Source organism: Scheffersomyces amazonensis (assembly GCF_036850825.1).
Source record: "Scheffersomyces amazonensis strain UFMG-HMD-26.3 chromosome Unknown RJT21scaffold_3, whole genome shotgun sequence".
Lineage (NCBI taxonomy): Eukaryota > Fungi > Ascomycota > Pichiomycetes > Serinales > Debaryomycetaceae > Scheffersomyces > Scheffersomyces amazonensis.
In genome coordinates, this window is record NW_027042743.1 from 67,879 (window position 1) to 92,666 (window position 24,788).

General features: G+C 31.0%; 10 protein-coding genes across 10 annotated transcripts; 6 read left to right on the forward strand and 4 right to left on the reverse strand. All coding sequences in view use genetic code 12, as the record gives it.

The window, feature by feature from the left end:
- Window positions 1-762: 762 nt before the first annotated feature.
- RJT21DRAFT_119853 (uncharacterized protein) lies at window positions 763-1,398 on the reverse strand (the record flags this gene model as incomplete). Its single annotated transcript, XM_064881549.1, has 1 exon — window positions 763-1,398. A coding segment is annotated over exon 1 (548 nt), but the record flags the coding sequence as incomplete, so codon positions are not given.
- Window positions 1,399-2,536: 1,138 nt separating this feature from the next.
- On the forward strand, window positions 2,537-5,739 carry RJT21DRAFT_119854 (uncharacterized protein). Its single transcript, XM_064881550.1, has one exon. It carries the CDS (start codon window positions 2,587-2,589, stop codon window positions 5,701-5,703), a length of 3,117 nt encoding a protein of 1,038 aa, XP_064738167.1. The 5' UTR covers window positions 2,537-2,586; the 3' UTR covers window positions 5,704-5,739.
- Window positions 5,740-6,068: 329 nt separating this feature from the next.
- RJT21DRAFT_119856 (uncharacterized protein) lies at window positions 6,069-7,318 on the forward strand. Its single transcript, XM_064881551.1, has one exon. It carries the CDS (start codon window positions 6,328-6,330, stop codon window positions 7,003-7,005), a length of 678 nt encoding a protein of 225 aa, XP_064738168.1. The 5' UTR covers window positions 6,069-6,327; the 3' UTR covers window positions 7,006-7,318.
- Window positions 7,319-7,333: 15 nt separating this feature from the next.
- Window positions 7,334-8,343, forward strand: RJT21DRAFT_29167 (uncharacterized protein). Its single transcript, XM_064884069.1, has one exon. It carries the CDS (start codon window positions 7,461-7,463, stop codon window positions 8,214-8,216), a length of 756 nt encoding a protein of 251 aa, XP_064738169.1. The 5' UTR covers window positions 7,334-7,460; the 3' UTR covers window positions 8,217-8,343.
- A 1-nt stretch (window position 8,344) lies between these two features.
- On the forward strand, window positions 8,345-9,514 carry RJT21DRAFT_29168 (thioredoxin-like protein). Its single transcript, XM_064884070.1, has one exon. The coding sequence runs from the start codon at window positions 8,813-8,815 to the stop codon at window positions 9,506-9,508; it is 696 nt and encodes a 231-aa protein (XP_064738170.1). The 5' UTR covers window positions 8,345-8,812; the 3' UTR covers window positions 9,509-9,514.
- A 1,074-nt stretch (window positions 9,515-10,588) lies between these two features.
- Window positions 10,589-13,837, forward strand: SEC10 (exocyst subunit; the record flags this gene model as incomplete). Its single annotated transcript, XM_064882997.1, has 2 exons — window positions 10,589-11,012; window positions 11,391-13,837. 2 exons carry the CDS (start codon window positions 10,589-10,591, stop codon window positions 13,835-13,837), a joined length of 2,871 nt encoding a protein of 956 aa, XP_064738171.1.
- A 22-nt stretch (window positions 13,838-13,859) lies between these two features.
- On the reverse strand, window positions 13,860-15,415 carry RJT21DRAFT_29172 (putative lipid phosphatase). Its single transcript, XM_064884071.1, has one exon. It carries the CDS (start codon window positions 15,316-15,318, stop codon window positions 13,882-13,884), a length of 1,437 nt encoding a protein of 478 aa, XP_064738172.1. The 5' UTR covers window positions 15,319-15,415; the 3' UTR covers window positions 13,860-13,881.
- A 97-nt stretch (window positions 15,416-15,512) lies between these two features.
- RJT21DRAFT_84806 (uncharacterized protein) lies at window positions 15,513-16,268 on the forward strand (the record flags this gene model as incomplete). The annotated part of the gene is made up of 1 exon (XM_064885415.1): window positions 15,513-16,268. A coding segment is annotated over one exon (756 nt), but the record flags the coding sequence as incomplete, so codon positions are not given.
- Window positions 16,269-16,812: 544 nt separating this feature from the next.
- On the reverse strand, window positions 16,813-21,498 carry RJT21DRAFT_29174 (cohesin-loading factor complex subunit). Its single transcript, XM_064884072.1, has one exon. The coding sequence runs from the start codon at window positions 21,410-21,412 to the stop codon at window positions 16,826-16,828; it is 4,587 nt and encodes a 1,528-aa protein (XP_064738174.1). The 5' UTR covers window positions 21,413-21,498; the 3' UTR covers window positions 16,813-16,825.
- A 31-nt stretch (window positions 21,499-21,529) lies between these two features.
- On the reverse strand, window positions 21,530-24,786 carry VID21 (Vid21p). The gene is made up of 2 exons (XM_064885702.1): window positions 21,798-24,786; window positions 21,530-21,737 (listed from the first exon to the last, which is right to left on the reverse strand). The coding sequence occupies exons 1-2, from the start codon at window positions 24,739-24,741 to the stop codon at window positions 21,628-21,630; spliced, it is 3,054 nt and encodes a 1,017-aa protein (XP_064738175.1). The 5' UTR covers window positions 24,742-24,786; the 3' UTR covers window positions 21,530-21,627.
- Between the last annotated feature and the right edge of the window lie 2 nt (window positions 24,787-24,788).

A 24,788-nucleotide genomic window follows, 5' to 3' on the forward strand; every position in this document is an offset into this window, starting at 1 on the left:
TTAGTTTGCAAAATGGAAAATGTCAGCCTTGCTGAATCAATCTTTCTTGTTAGCAGAGTTCACATCACCATAGTTCAAATCTTGTAGTACTTAATGGATAGTTATGTGTGATAGATATGGTGTCATGTAAAAACTCTTTTTCTACGGATTTTATTTTCAACGATGAGTATAATCTGCTGCATAAGTAGAGGTATGTCTAAATTAATAATTCAGTAAATCAGAAAACTATTGAAGTTATAGGTAGTATAGAAAGCTAAATCAATATATATTATACCAGCCCCAGAATTCGGGATTTGATTTGGTCCACTACTTTTTCGGAGTACAGCATGCATATTTCCGTACCTGATCTGGCGGTTTTATGTAGGTTAGAGATATTTTTATCATTATGAAGCATATACCCAAATTTTGTCTATTAAACGTTGCTAATGTTTCTGAGAGTGTCACAGCTTATACTTAATGGGCTGGATTGACATCAAAGTAGAACAATTTTGCTGACTTGGATCGATTCGCTGTCTTTTAAAGAGTATATCACCAATATAATTCCCTCTCTTATTACCTAATCTGTTTTGGTGAAAATTATAAATTGAATTTATGAAATAATTCATTATTAAGCCATATACTAATCATTTACAATTCTATTTTTTAAGTTATTTCTATTTTCATTTTTATGGCTTTAAATTTTTGAAGATTTTAGCAGAGAAAGCTTAAATTTATTACTTCAGCAATATTACAAGGTTTTATAATCAACTAAATATAATTATGCTTTGTTATTATTTATCTAAGTATACTCAAATGATAAATTCCTATTTAAACTCGTCTTGGTTTGTATTATTATAGTACTCTCTTAACTGCTCCAATCTCATTTGTTCAAGAAAAGGCTCTTTCATGTATTTCTCCATTTCAAATTTTGCAAAATTATGCATGAAATCCTCAAGATTGACTTCTTGCTCTCTGAGACTATTAATATTTTCAGCTTCGTAGTTTTGATTGACCTTGTTCTTCAATATAGAGGGAGGAAGTGTGGAACTTTTATTGGCAGCTACAGTATTTTCTTCATGGACTTGAGCAGGTACAGACACCTTTCTCAACGATCTTGAAAACGAAAATGATCTTCTCAAACTATTATTATTTGTTCCTGAAAAGTTTCTCTTTAGACTGTCGAAAGACTGGTTTCTTCTTTTTTGAAATTCAAACCGGGATGCAAGCAAAGGACTAACTCGACTTCCAATTGTTGGACTTCTAATGTCGACTTCTATGCTAGTGTCATTTTTATTTTCTCCATCATCGGACTCTTGCTCTTGGGAAGAAGCAGATCCGTGGATTCTTGGGTACTTGAAATTATTGTAAATAAACATATCTGCATAATCTTTAAACTTTATTGAATGTTCTTTGTTATCATTACTAACTGTAGAATGTTTTTCCTGATTTTCAAATGGTTGAAATATACTGAAGCTGAGTCTTCTCCTTCTGAAACTGTCCTTTATAGGTACCTTTAAAGATAAAGGTGAATAAAGGCTCACACTATTTCCATCACTTATTACAGATTCTTCTGAACTTGGTAATGACATTAAAATATCAGTAGGTGATTTATTAGTTCTACGTCTAGTGGACCATAAATCTCTAACTTTGGATAAGACTGAAGATTTCTTCATTTGAGAAATAACCACGGTGGATCTTATATCAGTAACTACTTCCAGACCATTTCCATCCAGACCATTATCATTTTTTTCTTCTTTAGTCTCTTGGTCCTTTTCATGAATTGAATTCTGCTCCTCTTTCTCTAGATCCGGGAACTTTAGATGAAATTCAAGACTGTCGTTATCAAAATTAATGCTAATTATACTATTTTGAATCAGTCCTGTATCAGCCGACAGTACAAAACAATCAATACCTAAAGTAGAATCATCTAATTTAAACTTATGAAGAATTTCTGAACATGATTGGGATTTGGAGTTATCTTTCTCTTCTTTATTATCAGATGATGTTTGAGGGTCAGAAGCTTTATCTACTTTAGGGTACTTGTGGAAATAATGGCCAAATATACTGGAAGTAGCAGATAACGAAGAACATATACCAACATCAGGAGAATGTCTTAATGAAAGGGATCCAGAAAATGGAGAAGAAATACTTATGGAATTAGAAGTCGGACTTGATTCATAAGATTTTCTAAAACTGGAAACAGAGCTAACAATGGGAGATTGAGAAAAGTGCATAGATATCATAGTGAACAAACAATATGTGGACAAGATTCGTAACGTTAGTTATCTTCAAATTATATTGGATCTAGCAAAATTAAAGGAACTTAAGAAGTTGGAGAATGTGAATATTGATGAGTTAACTCCACTAAGTAACAAGCCAAAATAATAGAAGTAATATATAAAGTATTATAAAAAGAATCTGTCTTACCGCTCAGAGTTTGCATCCACAAATGCAAAAAAACCAAATTGGCTACACGCACAAAATCTCTTCCGAAACAGGAAGGAAAATTCATCTCTTAAAAAATTTTATAGTTATATAAGTAGAGACGGGTATTATTGTTTACAGTAATAAAGTTAAACAAGTTTGGAATAACTAGAAAATGGTACGATGGTGTCTGAAGTAGTAGATGATAAAACCAAGCTTTTGATTCTAGAGATGTACCTGTATACGTCGTTAGTTAAGTCGACGGCAGAGTCCATCTCGGAGACACAAACCTTTTTCCAACCGCATGTAAAGTCCATCTCCCATCAATATATTAAGAATCTTATTAATAAAGAAGATGCGATTAGGAAATCTTCTGTTGAAGAAATCATTAAGAAAACTCTATTGGATTATATAGCAACTTTATACATTGCCAATCCTTCAGTAGAGAATCAAAAATTATTTGATATAGTAAATCATTTCAATAGTATTTTTAATAAGACCATCTTATCTAATGATGATATTCAACAAAGAAGAAGTACTTATTCTAAATATGGATTCAATCATTCAGGATCTTATAATGAAGAATTATCTAGAATTCTGGGTAAAGTATCAAATTATTCTCCTAATAATGTATTTTATTTCTCCGATATCGTTCTTAATTTAAATTCCAATGTATTTACTATATCATTAACCAGTAATTTAACAGGTAGTGAATTCCTTAATCCATTTACAATCACTAATATCATTAATCCTTCATTCAATTACTATCCCACCGGATTGATCAATTCCCATCATTTAGAAGCATACCTTTATAGTATCAACTTAAAATTTAAATCAGAAAATAGAAAGATTTTATTAATTTTAGATAGTAAGAATGATTTACTTAAAATTGATGCATTTTCTAATATTGACTTGATCTATATAAATCCTCAATATTCATATTATACAAAATCCAATTCTAAAACTATTAATTTACCTGATGTATGTGGATTAAATGATTGGTTTAAATATCATTTGACTCAGACCATAAATAATGATTCAATTGAAGTGGAAGATTTACATCAAGTATTTGAATCAATAATTAAGTCATACAATAAATGTATTAGTAAATTATTATATGATCCTTTATTATATAAATTCAATCAATTGAATATTGATAAATCAATTTTAAAATCTTATTCAAATGTCAGTGTTCCATTAGATAAATTCAATGTTAGAAATAATAAAATTCAGATACCTGGTGAATGTCTAAATGTTTCTGATACTCCCAATTATAATTATTCGGTTAATGATATTTATTTTATTGTTTCAAAATTACTTGTTTGGAAAGATCCATCTTCAAAAGTTGATGCTTCCTTCATTCCTGATTCAAATCCAGATAAAATATTTACTTTCCTTAATAATAATGTATATCAATATTTATTGTTTAACGAAAGTCCTGCATTGCATTCATTCACTACATTTTTGAATGAGTTTTCTAGTCATCATATTAAGAATAAGGATTCATCTGTGTCTAATAACTTCCAAATTATTAATAATAATAATAATAATATTCATGCTACTACCCCTACCAAAAGATCAAGATCTTCTTCAATGAATGAAGATTCTAAAACTCCTAAAACCATCAAGAAATCGAAAATTCTTCAACTTTTAAGTCGAGAGAAATCCAATGATGTTGAGTCAGGCAATATTTCCAATAGTGGATCTAAGAATAATAAGGAAGTTGTCAGTCCTAACAATAGTAATATATTAAAAAATACTGCTAAGGGCAAAGTTAATGGTAAAAATACAAGTACAGGTAAAGTCAGAGAAGCAGTTTTCTCAACTAGTTCAGATGAATCAGATGATGAAGGTTTAGATTCCTTTACTGCAAAGATTAAATCAAACAGTCACAATGGAGCTGCCAATGTTACTGCTGAGGATAAGTCTGTCAATATTAGTAGAAGAGAGATTGAAAAATCTTTGAAGAATGGCACCGTATCAACAAATAATGGTGATAATGATGTTGATGGTTTAAGTGGTGCATCAATAAACCATTCAATTGAAGAACCTGAGGTGAATGCCAATAGTACAGCCATAGAAAAGCCAGAACAAGAAGATGTTCCAATGGAAGAACCTAAATCAGATAAGCCAACTCCTAAAGTATCAAGTCGTACAAGAAGATCCAGTCAAGTTACTGCTACAGTGGAGACTACTAAAGTAATTGAATCGCCATCTAATAAGAATACTATTATTAACAAAGAGCAACAAATCAATAAACAGAGTGAAATAAAGCCAAAAATTACATCTAGATCAATCTCCTTAACTTCAATAAGTGAAAGTAATGCCAAGACAGAAAGTTCGTCTGAAGAGAGTGATTCTGAGAATGAATCTGAAAGTGATGAAGAAGATGAAGCTGGTGATAGATCTAAGAAATCAGTACTTGTTAGTCAAACTCCATCTCCTGCACAACTTGTTAAAAAGAGACCTGTAGTAAAGGAAACACCAATTAGAAATAATTTATTTAGTCTGATGAAAAATGCAGCTACTGCATCATCACAAACTTCAAAGGAAGTGGTTAATGAAGAAGCTGAAGATAATGTTGATGAAATTAAACCACAACCTACGGTACAACGTCAAGTGTTAAGTAGAAAATTATCATCATTGGAATCTTTAAAGCTTCCAAGTACAACTATTGAAAGTAAAGATTCATTTACCATTAATGGTGCTTCCAAGTCTAAGGTATCATTCCTCGATGGAATTGGTAGTGATGGATCTTCTTCTGATGATGACGATAGTGATGAATCTTCAGATGATGACATTGGTCCACAAAATAAAGCAGGAGATTCAAAAGCAGCTATACTTGATAAATTCAATAAAGTGAGTAAAAATAAATTAAATAACAGTTCTGTTGCTACTACCCCAATTGTGAATAAATCAGTCTATAATTTTACTGCCACTACTAAATCACCATTTAAAGAACTGCAAGATTTAGATTCACTGGAATTTGAAGAATCCAGTTCTTCTGATTCATCCGATAGTGAAGATGAAGCCGAAGCTACTAATAACAAGGAGAAACTGCTAGCAAAAATATCGGTTCCAGCTAGTAGACGTACTCCTAATGCTATTGATAGTGCTCCTACAAGTACAGTTACTACTCCAACCCAAAAATCTCCATCACCAAATAAACAAGTTTATCAAACGAAACGGTCATTTAGCAGTTTAGCTAAGAAGCCAGTTACAAAAGTTAAGAAGAGTAAAGCTATTAATTTTAGTTCTGATGAAGATGAAGTTAGTTCTGATTCATCAATTGGGTTTTAGATAAAGAGTGTGTATAATGTATACTAAATATGTTGCTAATATATTGCTTATATATTGCTAACTATTTTCTAACTATTTGCAGTCATTAAATTCGTAGAGTTGCCACCAAAATAGTGTGCCGAATTAGGAAATTAGGGGTATGCAACGGTCACACTATAGTATAATTAGAGTTTCTTTTTCGCTTTGTCAAACCCGAGGTTGGCCGGTTTAAGCGCAAAAAAAGGGTAGGGACAAGAAAAAAAGAAATTTAATATGAGAGGAGGACTCATTTTGAGAAATACACGCAAAATGGTAACATTATACTTAAAGATGTCTAAATCCTAATAGATAACCCACAATTTTAAAAATTTTCATTTATAGGTCTTACGAGGATTAATTATCCGAATTTTTATTAATAGACTGTCTAAGTTTTGTATATTTATTATTATATACATAAAGGCATATAAGTTGATCTATTATTATCCTTATATCATAATTAAACGATAGATCATTGAGAAGTGAGAAAAAACTTCAGGAGTGTAAAAATCCAAATCCAAATCCCGAATTATCCCATAAGCATATTAAATTATAGTTTATAAATTTATAGATCGAGTACGATTATCATCATATATACACACAAAGTCAATGAAACTTTTTGAAACCAAACATTATTTCAATTATCCTTGGGATCAAGTGACGGCAGCCAATTGGCAAAAATATCCTAATGAATTATCAACTCATGTTGTTTCTGTGGATATACTTGCTAGAGAAATTGATGTTGAAAATAAAACTTTAAGAACTGAAAGACTTATTGGATGTAAACAAGCTATACCTAATTGGTTATCATTTATTGTTGGAGGTCAGAAATTAAGTTATGTTCGTGAAGTTAGTGAAGTTGATTTAGTTAATAATACTTTGGTTATGAAGTCTCATAATTTAACTATGAATCATATTTTATTAGTTAATGAAACTGTTATTTATAGACCTGATCCAGAATTGAAAACAAGAACTTTATTTCAACAAAGTGCTGAAATTACCGCTTATGCTACCATTAGTAGAATTTGTGATAAATTAGAAGAGTGGTCGGTTGAACGTTTTGGTCAAAACGCCAAAACAGGAAAATTAGCCTTTGAAGGTGTTTTAGATACTTTATCAAGAAAATGGGAAGAAAGTGGAGTTTTCGTATCTGATGTCTTAAAAGACATTAACAACGAAGTTAGTGAGAAGACTAATGATGTCGTTAATGAAGTCAGTAAGTTGGGTATCTTTAAATTTAATAAGAATGTTACTCAATCTCCAGTTCAACAAACTGAAGTCAATTAATTGGCTTAACTATTTTATTTTATTTTATTCCATTCATTCATCCATTCATTTCAACTTTTATTTCCGTTGTATATTAACATTAATTCATTCATTCATTTATTTATTTATTCATTAATTTATTTATTTATTTATTTCATTTCATATTTGCATCCATATCTTTATGATATCCTGAAAAATCTTTATTTCAAAAGTTATACATTTTATTTTTATGCCTGTAATTAGAGAGGTTTAGTTCTTGTAAATAGTCCTACATAGCTCATTCATTCATTAATCTACTTCTTAACTAATATTATGATTTGATCTTTTACTTTCGTATACTTTTGTAGAAATTTATTATTGTGACGCACCTGCATAAAACTCCATCTCATCTAAAATTTATTTTTCAATATTTAGTCTAATATGTAAATGTACTAATATATACTTAAGAAGGGGAATAAGATCACCTCTACAAGAGCATGCCGTCTAAATCATCATTGTCATCATCATCAACACTAAAAACAACTCATGAACAAACTTCAATAACTTCAGACACAATATTTTATGATGAACCCTTAGCAAAAAGACAAAAGTTAGAATCTGATACTCATACTAGTAACAGTAACAATGAAGCAATCATAGATCTAGAAATAGACAAACTTTTTAATGAGATTAATGCTTCAATTCCATCTCCAGAAGAAAGCAAACTTGATGATGAAATTAATAGAGTTTTATCTACCATTAATGGATTTGAAGATAATGCAATCTCCTCCCATAATAATGATGATATACTTTTATCATCTACCTCATCAGCTACGACCACCATTAATGACAAGAATTCTCCATTTGATTCACTTTCAGATGAAAATATCGGCTCCTCAGCCACAACAGACACCACATTTAATGAGAATGATAATCAAAATAATAGTAAGATCAATCCTGATACAGTGATGACTTTAAAACAATCAATGATCAGTACTTCGAAATTGATATCTTTATTCACCACATTAAGAACAACTTATTTAAAATTATGTAAGGAGTTCAATTATTTATTAACTAAATTTAATGATAATGAAAAGATCAAAATCGAACTTATTCATGAAAATAACGAATTAAGAAATTTATTAACGGAAATCATAAAAGATCGAGAAATCGAAAAGAAACAGCATAAATTACAATTAGAGAAGCTTGAGCAACAACTTCAAAATCAAAAATATATTGAAACTGCTCGATAGAGTTTCAACCAGCATTTATACCATATTATAATTTTATTAATTTATGGTATATCATCAAATTAAAATCTTAGCATTTATAGCATTTATAGCATTATACATAGTTTACGGCTCATATACAATCGCATTTTTTGGACTCTAACAAAAAAGTAGTAACTCTCACTTTGTACTTGTAACTATCATTTATCATAGTAAGGATAATGACAAGTTCTAACTCAGCTGCCACCACTAGGCCAAGTACATCCATACAATCTCAACAAGAGTCTATCCTTCTAGAACTAGAGATGATCTTACAAACAGTTAAACAAATTGATGAGAATTTGATCAAGTCCATTAAATTATTACAGACATCTGAAATTACATCATCCACACAAGAAAGTTATAAACAGTTGGTCCAACTGAATGTCAAGGCTATTAACGATATCCTTAAACTAGTAGATCCATCGTACATATAAGTATAGTATAAAATTTCATACTAATTACCGTTGTTGGAGGAATCGCCTATACAATTCTGAAACGCGTGTGTGTATCTGTGTATATGTTTTTTCTTTGACGAATTCAATTTGTATTATAGTAGTTAAGACTGTGAAAATACAGACATGTTGGATTATAATCAATCTAGGCATATAGAGGCATATCAGGAATCTAAATTAAAGTCTATACGAGATGGTGAACCATCGTCTGACTTTGAAGAAGTAGATGATGATGAGTTATTACAACAGTTGGAAGATGAAAGTGATGATATATTAGCTAAGTATAGAGAAAGTAGAATTCAACAATTATCAGGAGAATTAAAGAATATTAAACAATCGATTCAGAATCGTGGTAATGATGATGAAGAAGATCTTGGATATGTTGAAAACATTACTAATGAGAAAAAGATTATGGAAATAGTATTACAACATCCAATAACTATAGTTCATTTTTATCAACCAAATTTTCAAAAATGTCAATTAATGAATAAATATTTAAATGTTTTGGCAGAGAAGCATCTACAATTAAAGATAATAAGAATTAAAGCTGAATTAGCTCCATTTTTAGTTAATAAATTACAAATTAAAATATTACCCTTTATAATAATCTATAAAAATTCCATTGAAGTTGATAGAATTGTTGGTTTTGAAAAATTTAATAATGCAGTGAATCCAAGTTATGAATCTTTTGAAAATTACTTATTAGTAAGAAACATAATTAATCGTAAAAGTATAAAATTTGGATTATCGAATGGAAATAGATTGAATAAATCAATTAATGAAAATGACGATGACGATGATGATGATGACTTAGATATTTAATATCAATGGAATTAAGTACGACATAAAATAGCATCAATGATCCTCCTAAATAAGGACTTCTTACGTTTACTTCTTTTGAAGGAAAAGGATGAATCAGACGAATTATTATTATTGATCAATCGATTTAAAAACTCATTATCAAAATGAATAGGCGGTAATTTAATTCTTTTCGATTCAGGAGCACTACTGATTTCTGCATGTCCACCATCGATAGACAAATTACGTCGATTGTTCAATACACTATCACCAATCATTCATATATGAAATTAATTTCTTATATTTTATTATTCATATGGTTTTTATCAATGAGTTACTAGGATATATAGTATATGGTATATGGTATATGGTAGATGTATGTCAAATACAGATGAAGATGAAAACAATCTTTAACTCGAACAAGAAATACAAAATGCTAAATGCAAACTAAGCAATTCAATGCTTGATGTAGGATATTTATATAATGAATCTGCTAATAATTGATGTAATTAATATTATTCTAAACTGTGCGTTGTGTAGCAACTACTGGCTCGCAACCCCTATTTGAGAAAAAGGAAAGTGGGTATTAAGCTATTATAACTACAAGTATGTATAAATATTATATATATTATAAAAAGTTAAATAGTAATATGAGTTATGTCAATTTTAATCTGGACCCCGATCATGCCAAATGATTTACGAGATGATTTAAAAATGACAATGATTAATGTCAAATAAATTGCTTCATGATCAATGGCTGTGAAGTGGTCATTTCCCAGAATTGCGTGGTTGCGGAATACTGTATACGGTGTAGACTTCCCAATTAGGATGTGCACCTGAAGATCATCTTAGTATGTTTATTAGAATTAATCACTAGGGCTCTATCCCTAGACAATGCTCACTATATGAAATATACACGTGACTAGCCATATGCAAAATTTAATATCTTTTTTTTTTTTCTCTCTTCTCGCTCGCCTTCGCCAGACAGACACAGGCTAAAAAAAAATTTAATATTTCACTAACGTTGTTTCTAACAAGTGGTTTAAAGATTTTGAAACTACATACTCTTGGTAAGAAAGAAGCATATCTTGCGGACAAGCCAAAATGCAAATTTTCGTCAAGACTTTAACTGGTAAGACCATTACCTTAGAAGTTGAATCTTCAGACACTATTGACAATGTCAAGTCTAAAATTCAAGATAAAGAAGGTATTCCACCTGATCAACAAAGATTAATCTTTGCTGGTAAACAATTAGAAGATGGTAGAACTTTATCTGATTACAACATCCAAAAGGAATCTACTTTACACTTAGTCTTAAGATTAAGAGGTGGTGGTAAGAAGAGAAAGAAGAAGGTTTACACTACCCCAAAGAAGATTAAGCACAAGCACAGAAAGCACAAATTAGCTGTCTTAACCTACTATAAGGTTGATGGTGAAGGTAAGGTTGAAAGATTAAGAAGAGAATGTCCTCAACCAACCTGTGGTGCTGGTGTCTTCATGGCTAACATGAAGGACAGACAATACTGTGGTAAGTGTCACATCACCTTCAAGGCTAACTAAATGTGATACTTAGTCAACTATAAGATTCTTGTTCTTTATTGAACCAGGTTTCGTATATATTATATATTATATTATATATTATATTATATATTATATATTATATTATATTATATATTACTAGTTTATTAAATTTACATCAATTAGCATTCATTTATGTACTGTAGTAAGTTTGAGTAGTAACCAGTGTAACATTAACATTAAGCCAAAGTAGAGGGTAGAGTGTGTGGTCTTCGTTATAGTCGGCTATGGCTCTATGCAGGAACATGCACACCTACCAGTATCGGAACCATAACACCGTATATAGTTAACCATAATAAATTACATATTAACTCAACAATTGCATTAGTAACCAATATAAATATGAGTGGATTCTCAATCTATGATCTAGATGAAAAGATTAAGGAATATTTAAAGCCCGATAACTTTCTTAAGGGGAAATCTATTAATGAATTTGTAGAAATTCTTAGTAAAGATCATATTCAAAAGGGTGCTGAAGTTAATAAATTAGAGTATCTTGATCCTAAACCATATATAAGAACATTTGAATCTACATTACGAGAACTTAAACAATTGCAACTGAGACAAGAACAAATAAGACAAAAGAGTGAATCAGAAGTATCATCAGTTGAATTAAAACATAGTGAACAAGTACTTAAATTAACTGATAGATTCTCAAATTCAATTAATAATTTTGCTATATTAGATAGTAATATATCAGAAGTATCAGTTAGAATTAATCCATTGGCCAATTCCTTAAATAAAATCACCAGTTCTCGAGATCAATCAACTGAAACCATTTTTTTAATTCGAGCTTATCATGGATTTTATACTAAAGAAAAGTATGAACCTCTAGAAACTTTAAGAACAAGTAAATCATTTGATAATAGAATACGATGTGCTAAAGTTGTAGCCAATTTATTAACTTTGGCTAAAAAGATTGAATCACCTGAATTATCTAAAACTACTAAATGTAGTTTAGCAATACAAAAGTATAGTGAAAATATGGAAAGAGCCCTTTTAAATAAATTTGAAGTGGCATTAGATGGTGATAATTTTGATATTTTAAATGAAATATCCAAAATTTTATTTGCATTTAATGGTGGAGTAAGTGTAGTACAAACTTATATTAGTAAAAGTGATATTTTTCCTCCTGAAGAAATGGAAATTAATTCAATTCTTGATAATGAAACTATTTGGGCTAAATTATCAGATCCTAAATTTGGTGAAATAATTAAAGATCCTTCAACTGAAGAAATATTAAATTTTGCCAGTGCAGTAATAAAGGGTAGAGCCAGAGAAGCACAAAGGATATTTGAAGATCCAGTTCAAGTAGTTAAAATCTTTATTCAAAGAGTTTATGCTCAAATCATTCAAAATAAAGTATCAACTTTATTACAATTTTCATTATCAGTAAGTTCATTAGCTCATGTTCGAATATTACATACATTATATATATTAGTAGGAGATTTTACTAAAGAATTAAAGAATTTTGTTACAGTTGAAGAATTCGATAAAGATGATGAATTAAGTTCAATATTAGATCAATCATATTATGATATATTTATTGAATATACTTCTGATCAAATTTATATTGGCAGAGAAAAGAAGAATTTAGAAGAATTAATTTTTGGAGTGGTTCATTCTTTTCATACATATAATGAACGAGCTATAACTACTAATGCATTATCTACAAAGATTGATAATTTAGATAGTCTTGAAATTCGGAATTCTGAACAAGCAGCAGGTCATGGAGATAAATTTGGATTTAAATTTTTAGAAAGGAAACGATTAAATCAATTCCGAGATTATGTTAAAGCTAAATTAACTGATAGAAATTCTGTTGATTTTGAAAATAATCTTCCTGATTTTACCACTAAAAATATTAATATTAATCAAGTAGAAATTATATTAAAATCAGCTATTGAATCAATAGCTAGGATACTTGAATTAGTTCCAAATAAAGTACCAGAATATTCTTTAGAAATATTAGAAATTCTTTTATTTGATTTCGGTAGACTTTATGTGGGAGGAGGTTTAGAAGTAATTTATGATCATCTTAAACAAGAAAGTATTAGTTCAAAAGTTAATTCCAATTCATCATTTGATCTTAATTATTTAACAACTTTCAATCTTGTTAGTGAAGTATTATTTTTAATATCTTCATGTATTAAAAAGATTATATTACCATGTTCAATTAATACTCCTAATATTAAAAATAGAATGATTAATTTAACTAATAGTTATGTTTCCAGATGTGAATTATCATTAAATATAATTTTAACAGAAACTTTAGAAGTTATAGCAAATAAAATTACTTACTTTTTAACTAAACAAAAGAAGAAAGATTTTTATTGTGATACAATTGAAGATGATACTGAAGCTTGTGAAGATATTAGTGAATTTCTTATAGCAATTTATACTCAAGCTTCTTCAAGTTTAAATGGTAAGAATTTAGATTCTTTCCTTAATAAGATTGGAATCAATTTCTTAAATCAATTATTAGAACATTATAAAAAGTTTACGGTTAATTCTACTGGTGGAATTGTTCTTACTAAAGATGTAATTAGATATCAATCGATTATTGATAAATGGGGTAATGGTGAATTATCAGAGAATTTCCAATTATTAAAGGAAATTGGTAATTTGTTTACCGTTAGAGCTGATTTAATAAATTCTTTAGTTACTGAAGGTCAATTGGCTAATTTAAAACCATATACTGTAAGACAATATGTTTCTAAACGAGCTGATTTTAATCCTCGAGTATTGGAAAGATTTCTAAGCATAAAGCGTTAGATTGTATTAGTTATGTATACATTATATACATTATATACACACGTCTATATAGTTGAATAATAACTATTAAGTATCGATAATGGAATTACTGTGGCCACTATCAAATTAACTATAAATCCCTTTTTATTAGGAACAAATTGTGATCGAGGTTTTAATTTAGTCTTTGCATTATCATAAGTAGGTAATTCTGGAGAATTCCCATTCCTACTCAATAATGATTTAATTTTAGTGATATCTGGCTTAAGATACTTAAACACCAAAAGTCCAATAAACATAATATATACAAGTATATACATCCTTAATGAATAATAAGGATGAGGCATATAACACATTTCTGTTTCATATGTATTAACAGTTTTTTCTCCTAAATGATCAATTAAATTATAAGGATTATTAAGAGATAATAATTGAATAGCAGGATATCTAATTCCACTACTCATTGATGCAGATTTAACGGTTATTTCTCGAGCAGTTGCATCTTTATTTTGATACCAATATGGTTGTTGAATATCACAATAATCATGATCATCACCAGCAAATACTAATGATGGACCAATGGTACTTAAAATCTTTTGAGATAATTCATAATTAATAACCGTTTGATATTGATCACCCTTTTGAATAGGGAATAACTTATTTGATTCTCGTTTAGATCCACAAAGTTGTTTATCATTAAATCTGTAGAGTGGAACATGAGTAAGTAATATTGTAGGTAATTTTGGATTAACATGTTCTTTGACTGTAGCAAGAAATTCACTTGGTTCTTTATTTATTTGTTTATCTTCAGAAGATAATGAAATAGAATCTAATAATACAAATGTATGATTACCTAATTCCATAACATTATTTAATTCTCCAAATACTGAAGCAAATCGATTTATAACTTTTTTATCCATAATTTGAAATCCAATATCATGATTTCCTGGTATAGATGTAATAGTTAATCGATTAACTTTTGGAGGAAATATTCTATTAAACCTTTTATATTCTTCAAACCAAGTTTTATCATCCCAATATCTACCACCATCAAATAAATCTCCAAGGAAAATGGTTGTATGAGGATCAAGTAAATCTTGCATATATCGATAATTTCTATGAAGATAATTATCAGTAATTCTTTTAACAAAATAATTTAGAATACTGGGTCTACCACTATAAGAATAATCGTCAATTATTTGAGGATCAGCTACTAGGGCAATTCTTTGAGGTTGTGAATCACTTGTCCAAGATTCCCAATTTTGCCATTGACATTTTTGTAATACATGCTTAGGATATGATCTTTCCATATATTGTATAAGGATTAACCATACTATTAATAAAATGACTACTAGTCTTGCCAGTACTAATTGAAAAATTGATTTAATATCAATGTCAATATCTTTTAGTGTTGTATTTAGTAATTTAGGAGAATGCGATATAACCGGTGACACATTGGGTGGCACGATATAATTATCGGATTTATCTTTCCTCTTTAATATCATGCCATTCGTTATTAGTTAGTTGTTAGTTGTTAAATTTAAATTTAAATTTACCAAATATGATTAAGATACAGTATATGATAAATTTACAATTTACGAAACGCGTAATTATTTTTGATGGTAAGCGAAAAAGCAGTGCAAGTATCATGAGATCCTTTTAGCGAATAGAGGTAATTATACTGTTTACAATTAACGAGATGACTGTACAGGATAGTGCGGAAAGTAAACGAAAGTTACGATCGAATGATGACAGTAGTCGAATTGCGAATACCGCACTTTTTAACTTTGATAATATTAATCAAATCCTTTATCGTGATAAATCTATAACCGTTACTACTGAATTATCATTTACTAATCCTTATGTTTATAATGGAAATATTGATATTAATAAGAAGAATAGTACAACCTCAAAAGTTAGTAATGTTCAAGTAACTCATGATTTAATTCCTAGAAGATCATCGAAATTAAATGATCCCCTTGATCCATCTATTTATGATATATTTCATAAGAAGATGAAAAGGGATGAAAGAATTATGGCTAATGAAGATCGTCTGAGAATTTTATCTGAAGTAGATAATTTACAATCTCAATTACAATTACTTCATCAATATGATTGGATTCGTTATTTACCAAGTATATGTTATATTAATAATCCTCAAGATTATGATGAACTAGAACAAAAATTAGCATTAACAATTACAGAATTAGATAAATTAATTAGAAAACATGATAATTGGAGAAGAAGAAATGATGCATTGAATAATGAAATTAAAGAATTCGATACTGGATTGCGTCATGTAGTTATTGAACATGATGAGTATACTGCTGATATTGCTACTCTACGAGAAAGAAGAAGAGTGGAAAGACGTAAGAGATTAGGTCCCACTATTAGGCTTAAACTTCATAATGGCTATACATTAATAATAGACCCTATACATCCCCCGACTGTATTGAAACAAGAACCAGAAGAACAACGAGAAGAAGAAAGAGAACTCGAAATAGAACTTGAAAGAGAACAACAAGAACAGGAACAGGAACAGCAACAACAGCAGCAACAACAGCAACAACAACAACAACAAAAGAAACAGCAAAGGAAACACAGAGGTCCATCAAAGGCTAGACAAGTCCCTATACCAATTCAAGTTAAAAAGGTCAAGATCCAGAAACCAGAATCCAAACCAGTACCAACAGTCAAACCAAAGCCAAAGAAACCACTCATAAAGGAATTGGAGGATGTTGTCACTTATGATTCTGTTAATCTCCAAGTTTATCCAGATGAGAACATTGCCTTTGGGACATTTATGAACATTCGCCAATCTAAGATTGAAGGATTTAAGTTTCCTCGATCTTTAAGACTTTTGGCAGCTCAGAAGTCTAAATCAGAAGTTGATAAACATGAGTCTGAGACTGAGTCTGAACATGACTCTGTGAGTGTTACTGAACCAACTACATCTACACCTGTACTATATAATCATAACACGTAAATACATTAAGATTCGTAACTATATAACTATATAAAATTGGCAATTGATTGTAGAAAACTCGATACAATAAATGATTGTTCCATAGGATCTTCATCTGTACTAATTGTACTTGTAGGTAAGGGTAAGTTAAATTTAATAGTCAGATGGATTTTCAAATTCTGTTTTAATATACTACTATTATTAGGTTGTAATAATTCAGTAGTAATACCATATCTATTCCATAAGAATTCTCTTAATTGTAATAAAGATAATAAAGTTTGCGATAAGATTATCATTTTGAAACTAATCACTTCAACTGATTCAGTGAGTGATCGTAAATCATTACCTTGACGAATTAAAATCTCATCAATACAATTTATAATCGAGACGGGTTCTTCAAATATCAGAAATTCTATATCGGCAATGTTTCGACTCATATATAAGATTTTATTTCTTTGATATTCAAGTTTAGAAATCTCCTCTAACTCAGTAGTTATTTGAAGACATCGACATATGGTGGCGATAAATTTCTTCTTACTTGATACTGATTTAGTTAATTGACAATAAAGTGTAGATATGAAATCTCCTTCATTATAGAATTCAGCGGAGATTTGTGATCGATATGTAATTGCCTTTTGAACACCATCTAAAACACTACTTTGAACTAAACTTTCATGTTTTTCATACACATCCTTTAACATATCCTTAGCATTACTCTTAATCAGAGGATTTTGACTAGCCACTAATGCTATCACAGTAGGAGTACATGATCGAACATTAGCAAGACCTTGACCCATTACAAATTGTAAGAATTGGATAGCACTATGAGATAATTTACCTTCATCCTTTAAACAAAATTCAAGAATCTTAGTTAAATATCTTTGAATAAGTCCTGAACATACTCCATCATTTAGATTCAATTGAATATTATTAATATTGTTAGTATTATTAATATCATTTAAACAAGTATATGTATCAGTTGAACCATCTCCTTCATCATCACCTTTAGTAAATTCCATAAATCCTTGAATAATATGATTAACTATAGAAGGATTACCTACATTAAATTCATGATCAAGAACTTGAAGTACAGGTTCTGAAAGATAAAGTTTAGGATGGGAACAACAAATATTAGTTATATTAGTTATGGCAGTAGCTCTGGTAAGATCATCCCTATCACTCTTACTAAAATATAATAAGAATTTCATCATTAAACTAGAAATGGATTCTCGATCTCTTAAACCTAATGAGGATTTCATGAATTGAGATCTGAACTTTTCAAACTGACAATATCTACCAAAATGTCCTAATAAATGTAATAATTTCAATAATTTCCCATTGAATGGAGGAGCCTTAGAACCAGAACCAGAATCAGAAATAGAAACAGAACCAGATTGTCTTGAACTATCAATAATTGATTTAATATGTTTCATACAGGATATGGAGGCATTGGCTAACTTTATTGAATCTCCTTTAACTTCACAAAGATGCCAAATAATGGGCATGGCTTCATGAAGATCTCGAACACTGAATTTAGTTAATTGTTTTAATAAATAAGTTTGAATATTATTCAAAAATATCGGTCTAAATACTTTAATTGATCCCATAGTTTTTCTAATAATCATTAATGTATGCATTCTATTGATATCGGCTTGAGGTCCCTCCTCAACAATGAAATGTTGTAAACTAATAAGTTGATCCTGATCTAATAACAGATTATCAATGGATATTAATGTTACTAACAATTTCAATACTGATTGAGGATTCTTCTTAGTTCCCTCACAAATATCATTCATTAGAACCTTTACTAGAATAAGTAATCTTGACTTTATGATAGCCTGTTGGTTAGAATTACCATATATCACTTGCATGAAATTCTCAAAATACTTAAGATTCTTAGAACTACTATTTACAACTTCAGTCATTACTTCTACCCGATTTTCAATTGATTTATCCAGCAAGATGGGAGAAGAAGAAGAAAAAGTTTCCTCATATTTTGGAAACCATATCTCCATTAAGATCAGTTTCGATAATTCTTGTAATGATTCTTCTTCATCATTTAATCTTCTTAATAATTTATTGGCAATGTATACTTTAGCTGATTTAATAGTAATTATACTATACATATCTCTGGCAAGTTTTATAACTCTCCTTCGAACTTGTACACTTTCATCATTCATACATTCACATAATGGAATATAGAATTCTTCAATATACTTTGATTTTTGATTCATATACTTAGTTATTAAATCAATTACGGCATCTCTTACCAGAGCTGATCCATCAGTTAATCGATTAGATATGGCAGTTTGAACTTTTGGAATAATTAATACTGATGCATCTGTTTCAATCACCGTAGATAAGATTCGAATGGCTCTACTTTTAGCTTTAATACGTGAACCTTCTAATGCTCTAACCAATATAGTTAACATATTATCATACATTAGAGTCATATCATATGTTACTATGATATTCGTATACTCGTGATTATGGTTAGCGTTGGTTTTGGCTGCATCTACTACTTCTGACATCAATTTAGGGAACCCTATTAAGTTATCTATAGCCCTTTTCAATGATTCTTTCTCTTTGGTATCATCACTTTTATATAATGGAATCAAATAGTTAATAAGCTTCTTACTTAGGAACAGTACAAGCGTATGTTTATCAAATATATCCTTATGGTTTACATAGTTAAGAATCGTTCCACACTGATTTTCAAATATAGTTATATCATTTGTAGAACTATGAGGATCCAATCGAATTAACGGAACTGTTCGACTTGATGATTTCAATTGAGATATCTTATGGATCATTAGTCCAAGAATATCTAACATGAACGTATCGGAGATTTCTACCTTTTGTATAGTATTCATTAAAGTAACAGCTATACCAGATAAGAGTAATGTTGACATTGACCATTCTGGAAGTTCAATTACATTAAGTACATCTTCTATTAATTGTTGAATTGCCATTCGGAATTTGCCCTCGGAATTGGGGCCTAATTTAGATATCATATATGATCCAATTAAATTAGAAATCCCTATGGATATGGCGAATTCTGCTTCTACTTGTGAATAATCGGTAGTCACTTTACTTTGATCTGAATGAATCATTTTTAATAAGATTAAGCTAGTTATTGTTATATTGGATCCATTAGATAATGTGAATTTAGATCCAGATTTACTAGTGGATTTAACAATAATATTATCAAGGATTTCTACCAATAAGAATTCTCGTTGATCAGTATACTTTTGGAATATCTTTGTAATTAAATTAATTACTTCTAATTTAAGTAAATCAAATGATTGAATTGAAATAAGCGGCACTTTCTCCTTTCTATCGATATCAGTAAATAACATTAATATACATAAATATTCAACTTTAGTTATTATATGTTCAGAAATATCATATACCATTATATGATTACAAAGACTCAGAAGTAAATCAATTATATTAATAAGTAATGATGATAAAAATGGTTTTATAAGTGAACAAACTTCAATTGAACTATCTCTTCTTAATGCAAGCGGGATAATTAAATTAGTACAAATATCATTAACAAATCCAATACATGCACTTAAATATTCTTCTAAGAATAAGCTTTTATCGGAATTCTTTCCATTAAGTATAGTCATAATGATCTTACTAGCATAAAAGTATTGGGAGATTATACTGGTGGTTATATTAAATTGAGGTATATCTGAATTAGTTGAATTAGTTGAATTAGTTCCATCAACTATACTCATAATGGTAGTTAACTTATCGGAAATATCTTCAGTAAGGATTTGCGAATAACTATACTTTTGAATTTTACTGAGATTATCAATACTTATTGGTTCATTGGACTGTTGGATGAGATCATATATACGCATTAGTCTCCAATTTACTGTGATATCAATATCATCATCTTCCATAAGTTTTGTTAATTCATCATTGATGGGTATGACTTGAGCTACTGACACTGCGGCTGCGACTGTGTCTGGTTCTTGTTTCCTTTTAAACGTAATGGTTTCAGATTCAGCTCCAGCTCCAGCTCCAGCTCCAGCTCCTTCGTCCATATCTATATATGGTCGTTTAGCAATAACTCGGTCTGGTTCATTAGAATTCCTCATTATCCCACTATATCCGAGTTCCTTATAGAACTTTCGGAGATACGTCTCGTTATGGACTTTGGTCTTCGATACATCGTCTACTTCATAAGATTTCCGAATGGAAAGTCGACTATGATGGACTGGTCGATTGAGCATATACTGTTTGATGGGATTCGGTACTGTTGTGTTAAGAAATTGACTCGAATTGTATATGGTATTCTCTGTACTCTGTAGTGGTAGTGGTAGGGGGACTACTGAAGCATTTTCATTCGCCTTAGTGGGTCTGTCGCTGAAACTAATGATGTGAGGATCGGTTGCCACGAACAGGGTGAATTCGCTCGCTAATTCATTCATTAACTCAGTGTGGTTGTCTATAGTATACTGAGCTTTAGTGGTGGTAGTGGTAGTGGTGGTACTAAGTCGCTGGCTCGTTACCGTGAGCCGACTACTATTTAATGCTCCACTATCTTGTTTCGGTATAAGATGAAGTAACGGACTGATACTGAGAACTTCCCGTAGATCTCTAGGGGCTCGACCATCCATTCTTCGCTAACTCTACTGAACTGCTCCTGAACTGGTGCTCCACTGGTACTGAGCTAGCTTCACTAGCGGTACTGGATCAGGTACTGTACTACACTATTTTACTTAGCGCTATTTTTCACTGGCATATATTTTTTTTCGCTACGCGTACTTACACTACGGGGAGGGAGGCGGCGGTATGGCGCGGCATCTAGCGGACTCTCAGTAAAAACTATTCACTACTGCTGCTGTTGCTGTTGTTGCTGTTGTTGCTGCTGCTGCTGCTGTTTCTGGATAAGCAATCGCTTCCTACGCTCATACTCTATCTTAGAGATACTATTCCCATCAGCTCCACCTGGAGGCGTAGGCGAACTTGCTGGACCTCCTGCACTATTATTACCACTCGAACCTCCCATAGCTCGCTGTTGAAGTTGTGCTTGTTGTAATTGTTGTAATTGCTGCTGCTGGTGTAATTGCTGTTGCAATTGCTGTGGGGTAGGCGGATTGGCCTTATTCTTCATCATGAGCAATTGGTTTCTATCCTGAGGTGATAAGTTGGCCAATTGCTGTTGCTGTTGCTGTTGTTGTTGTTGTTTCATTACTGGAGAAGCACTGGCTGAAGACATGTACTGACTATTTGCATTCAGAGGTCGATTCTGTTGTTGTTGCTGCTGCTGTTGTTGTTGTTGTTGGTTGAATCGGTTCTGTTGCTGTTGCTGAAGATTGGCAAGATATTGTGCTGCCAATTTAGTGACTTGTTCTTTACTGTAGTTAGGATTCTTCTGTTGAATGGAATTGATAATAGCCGAAACTTGGGCAGGAGCAAAATGAATACGAGGCTTTTGACTATTGGCAGTCGATGGAACATTCATCATAGGACTTTTGTTAGGTCCTTGTCCCTGTTGTTGTGCTTGTACAATAGGTTGGTTTTGTAATGGAACATTAGCATTAGGGGTGAGCCCAGTATTAAGTTTGGCTGAATTACCTGCAACAGAAACTGGACCTCCTGGACCCAGTTGCTTACCCTGTTGTTGTAATTGTTGTTGCTGTTGCATATATCGTCTTTGTTTTTGGAATTGTAAGAGTTGTTGAATTTGTTCAGCCGTGTATGGAGTACCATTTGGCGTAGTGGGTCTTTTGATAGGAGCATTAGCAATAACAGGAGTTGACAGTTGCAGTTGTGGTAAGGATTGAGTACTATTAGATCCATCAGATTTACTAGAACCTATTCTACCTTGTCCTTGACCTGGTTGAGATTGTGATACCGCTCCATTTCCATTTGTTGGAACTGGAGTTTGGGATGGAGCTTGACCCGGTTGAGATGATGATTGTTGACCTGGTTGAGTTGGTGGAGGTCTGGCACCACCAACCATACCTTGTTGAGTCTTTTGTTGTTGAGCTACAGCAGCCATCATACGAGATCTAGTAGCTTGTTGATTCAAGTATGCTTCTTGAATCGATTTATCTCTTTCATATTTCAATTTCGATAATTCCGCTGGACTAGGTACTCTATCGACATTTCTTTTAACTTGTCCCGGAGTGGTATTATTATTATTATTATTAGAGATTTGATTTGGGGCAGAATTATTCGAGGAATAATCAGTAGTTGGACGTCTTTGACTATTAGTTTTAGCTATAGCCAATTCACGTTTCTTCATAGCTTTCCTCATAGCATCAAACATTGAACCCCATCTTAATCTTCTATGACCTCTTTGAATGGATTCAGCTCCAACCCCTAAAGGAGATATTCTTCGTTTAGTTGTCAGTTGAGCTCGATGAGCTTGTTCTAACCATTGTTGAGCATGATAAGCATATAACCCTTTCATATCACTAAATTGAAACTTTTCATTCAATTGAATATACCTTTCAAAACATTGCCAAGGAGTTCTTCTTTCAATATTAGATTCATATTTCTTTAAACTCGATGAAGAATTCGAAGCAGATAAATGTTCCGAAATCAATTCCCAATTAAAACAAAATTCAGCAACATAATGAATAAGATATTTATCATCTTGAGGTAACCAAATGGTTGGAGATCTATATTCGATATTCTTAATTAATGGAGGTTTAGGAGGTTTTAATGGATTGAATTTACGATGAGATTGAAATCCAAAGAGTCCCTTTTGATATTCTGGTGGTCCCAGAGTACGAGTTTTAATAGGCTCCTTTAAGATAATCTTATACCAATCATCATCATCTTCAAAGGGATGAAGTAATCGAGATACAGCAGCTAATGGAGTATCATGAGGTTTAAGAACAGGATTAGGTATAGCAGGATCATCAAAGGCTGTGAATTTCGGTAAGTTCTTAATGATTGATTGATCAATTTTCTTAAATTCATTCATGTCTATATATGGTTTGAATGGTCCTGAATGTCTTTTGGTAATGGTGGTGGTGGTGGTAGTGGTGGTGGTAACTGGTGGAATGGTAGTAACTTCAGATTCAGATGGGGCCAATAGTTGATCAACATCTATAGTTGGTTCTTCTTCAACCGTAGGTATTTCTATATCATTTACTTCATCCAAAGTACGAATTGGTTTACGATTAATACATACTTCTTTACCCTTTATCCAATACTCTTCAATTGCATTTGCTATCATAACACAACAAAATTTCTTAAACTTGGTGGTTTCTTTAAAGTCTTCTGCCATCCATTTAGCTTCATGTAATAAATTATCCCAATGGAAAGTATTCTTCTTTGTCTTCTTCTTATATGAGAAAGGATCATAAAACTTTTGTGGTTGTCGAAGTGACCATTTACCTTGACGTTTTAATTCTTCGATTCTTGAATATAATACAGCAATCTTTCCTTCTAAAAGTGCCAGTTCAAAATTATCAGTTACTAATACTTTATGACTTCCAGGAAGTAATTTAGTTAAGGGAAGAGTTTGAGTTAAATAATATAATTCAGCCAATGACGATACCGTATGAGGTTTGGTAGGATAATGTTCTGGTACTGATAGGATTTCAAGGGTTTTAATATCTTTTTGAAGGAATTCATTAAGTTGTTGTTCATCTAATTCATCTTGAGTTTGGAGTGATTCTACAGCAGATTTATTATGTCTTACTGAAGGTTTAGATGATTCTGTCTTGGCTATTTTTACAGGTGGACTTACTAACTCATCTTCATACTTCCGTTTGAGTGGGGTAGGACGAAACATATACTTATCTATACCTCTTAATAATGAATCCTTTAAGTCATTAGCTTTGAATACTTGTTCAAGTGATGTATATTTAGGAGCATTTTCAAAGTACTTGTCGTTCTCTAAATTACCCAATAAAGGGTCATGTACAATGTAGTGCAACTCCTGAAGCTTACGCAGTAGAGCTTCTGTAGTAGAAGTTGCTTCCATTGTGTGGTAGTCGTAGTTTAAGGTTAGTTTATAGGTACTTAGTAGTT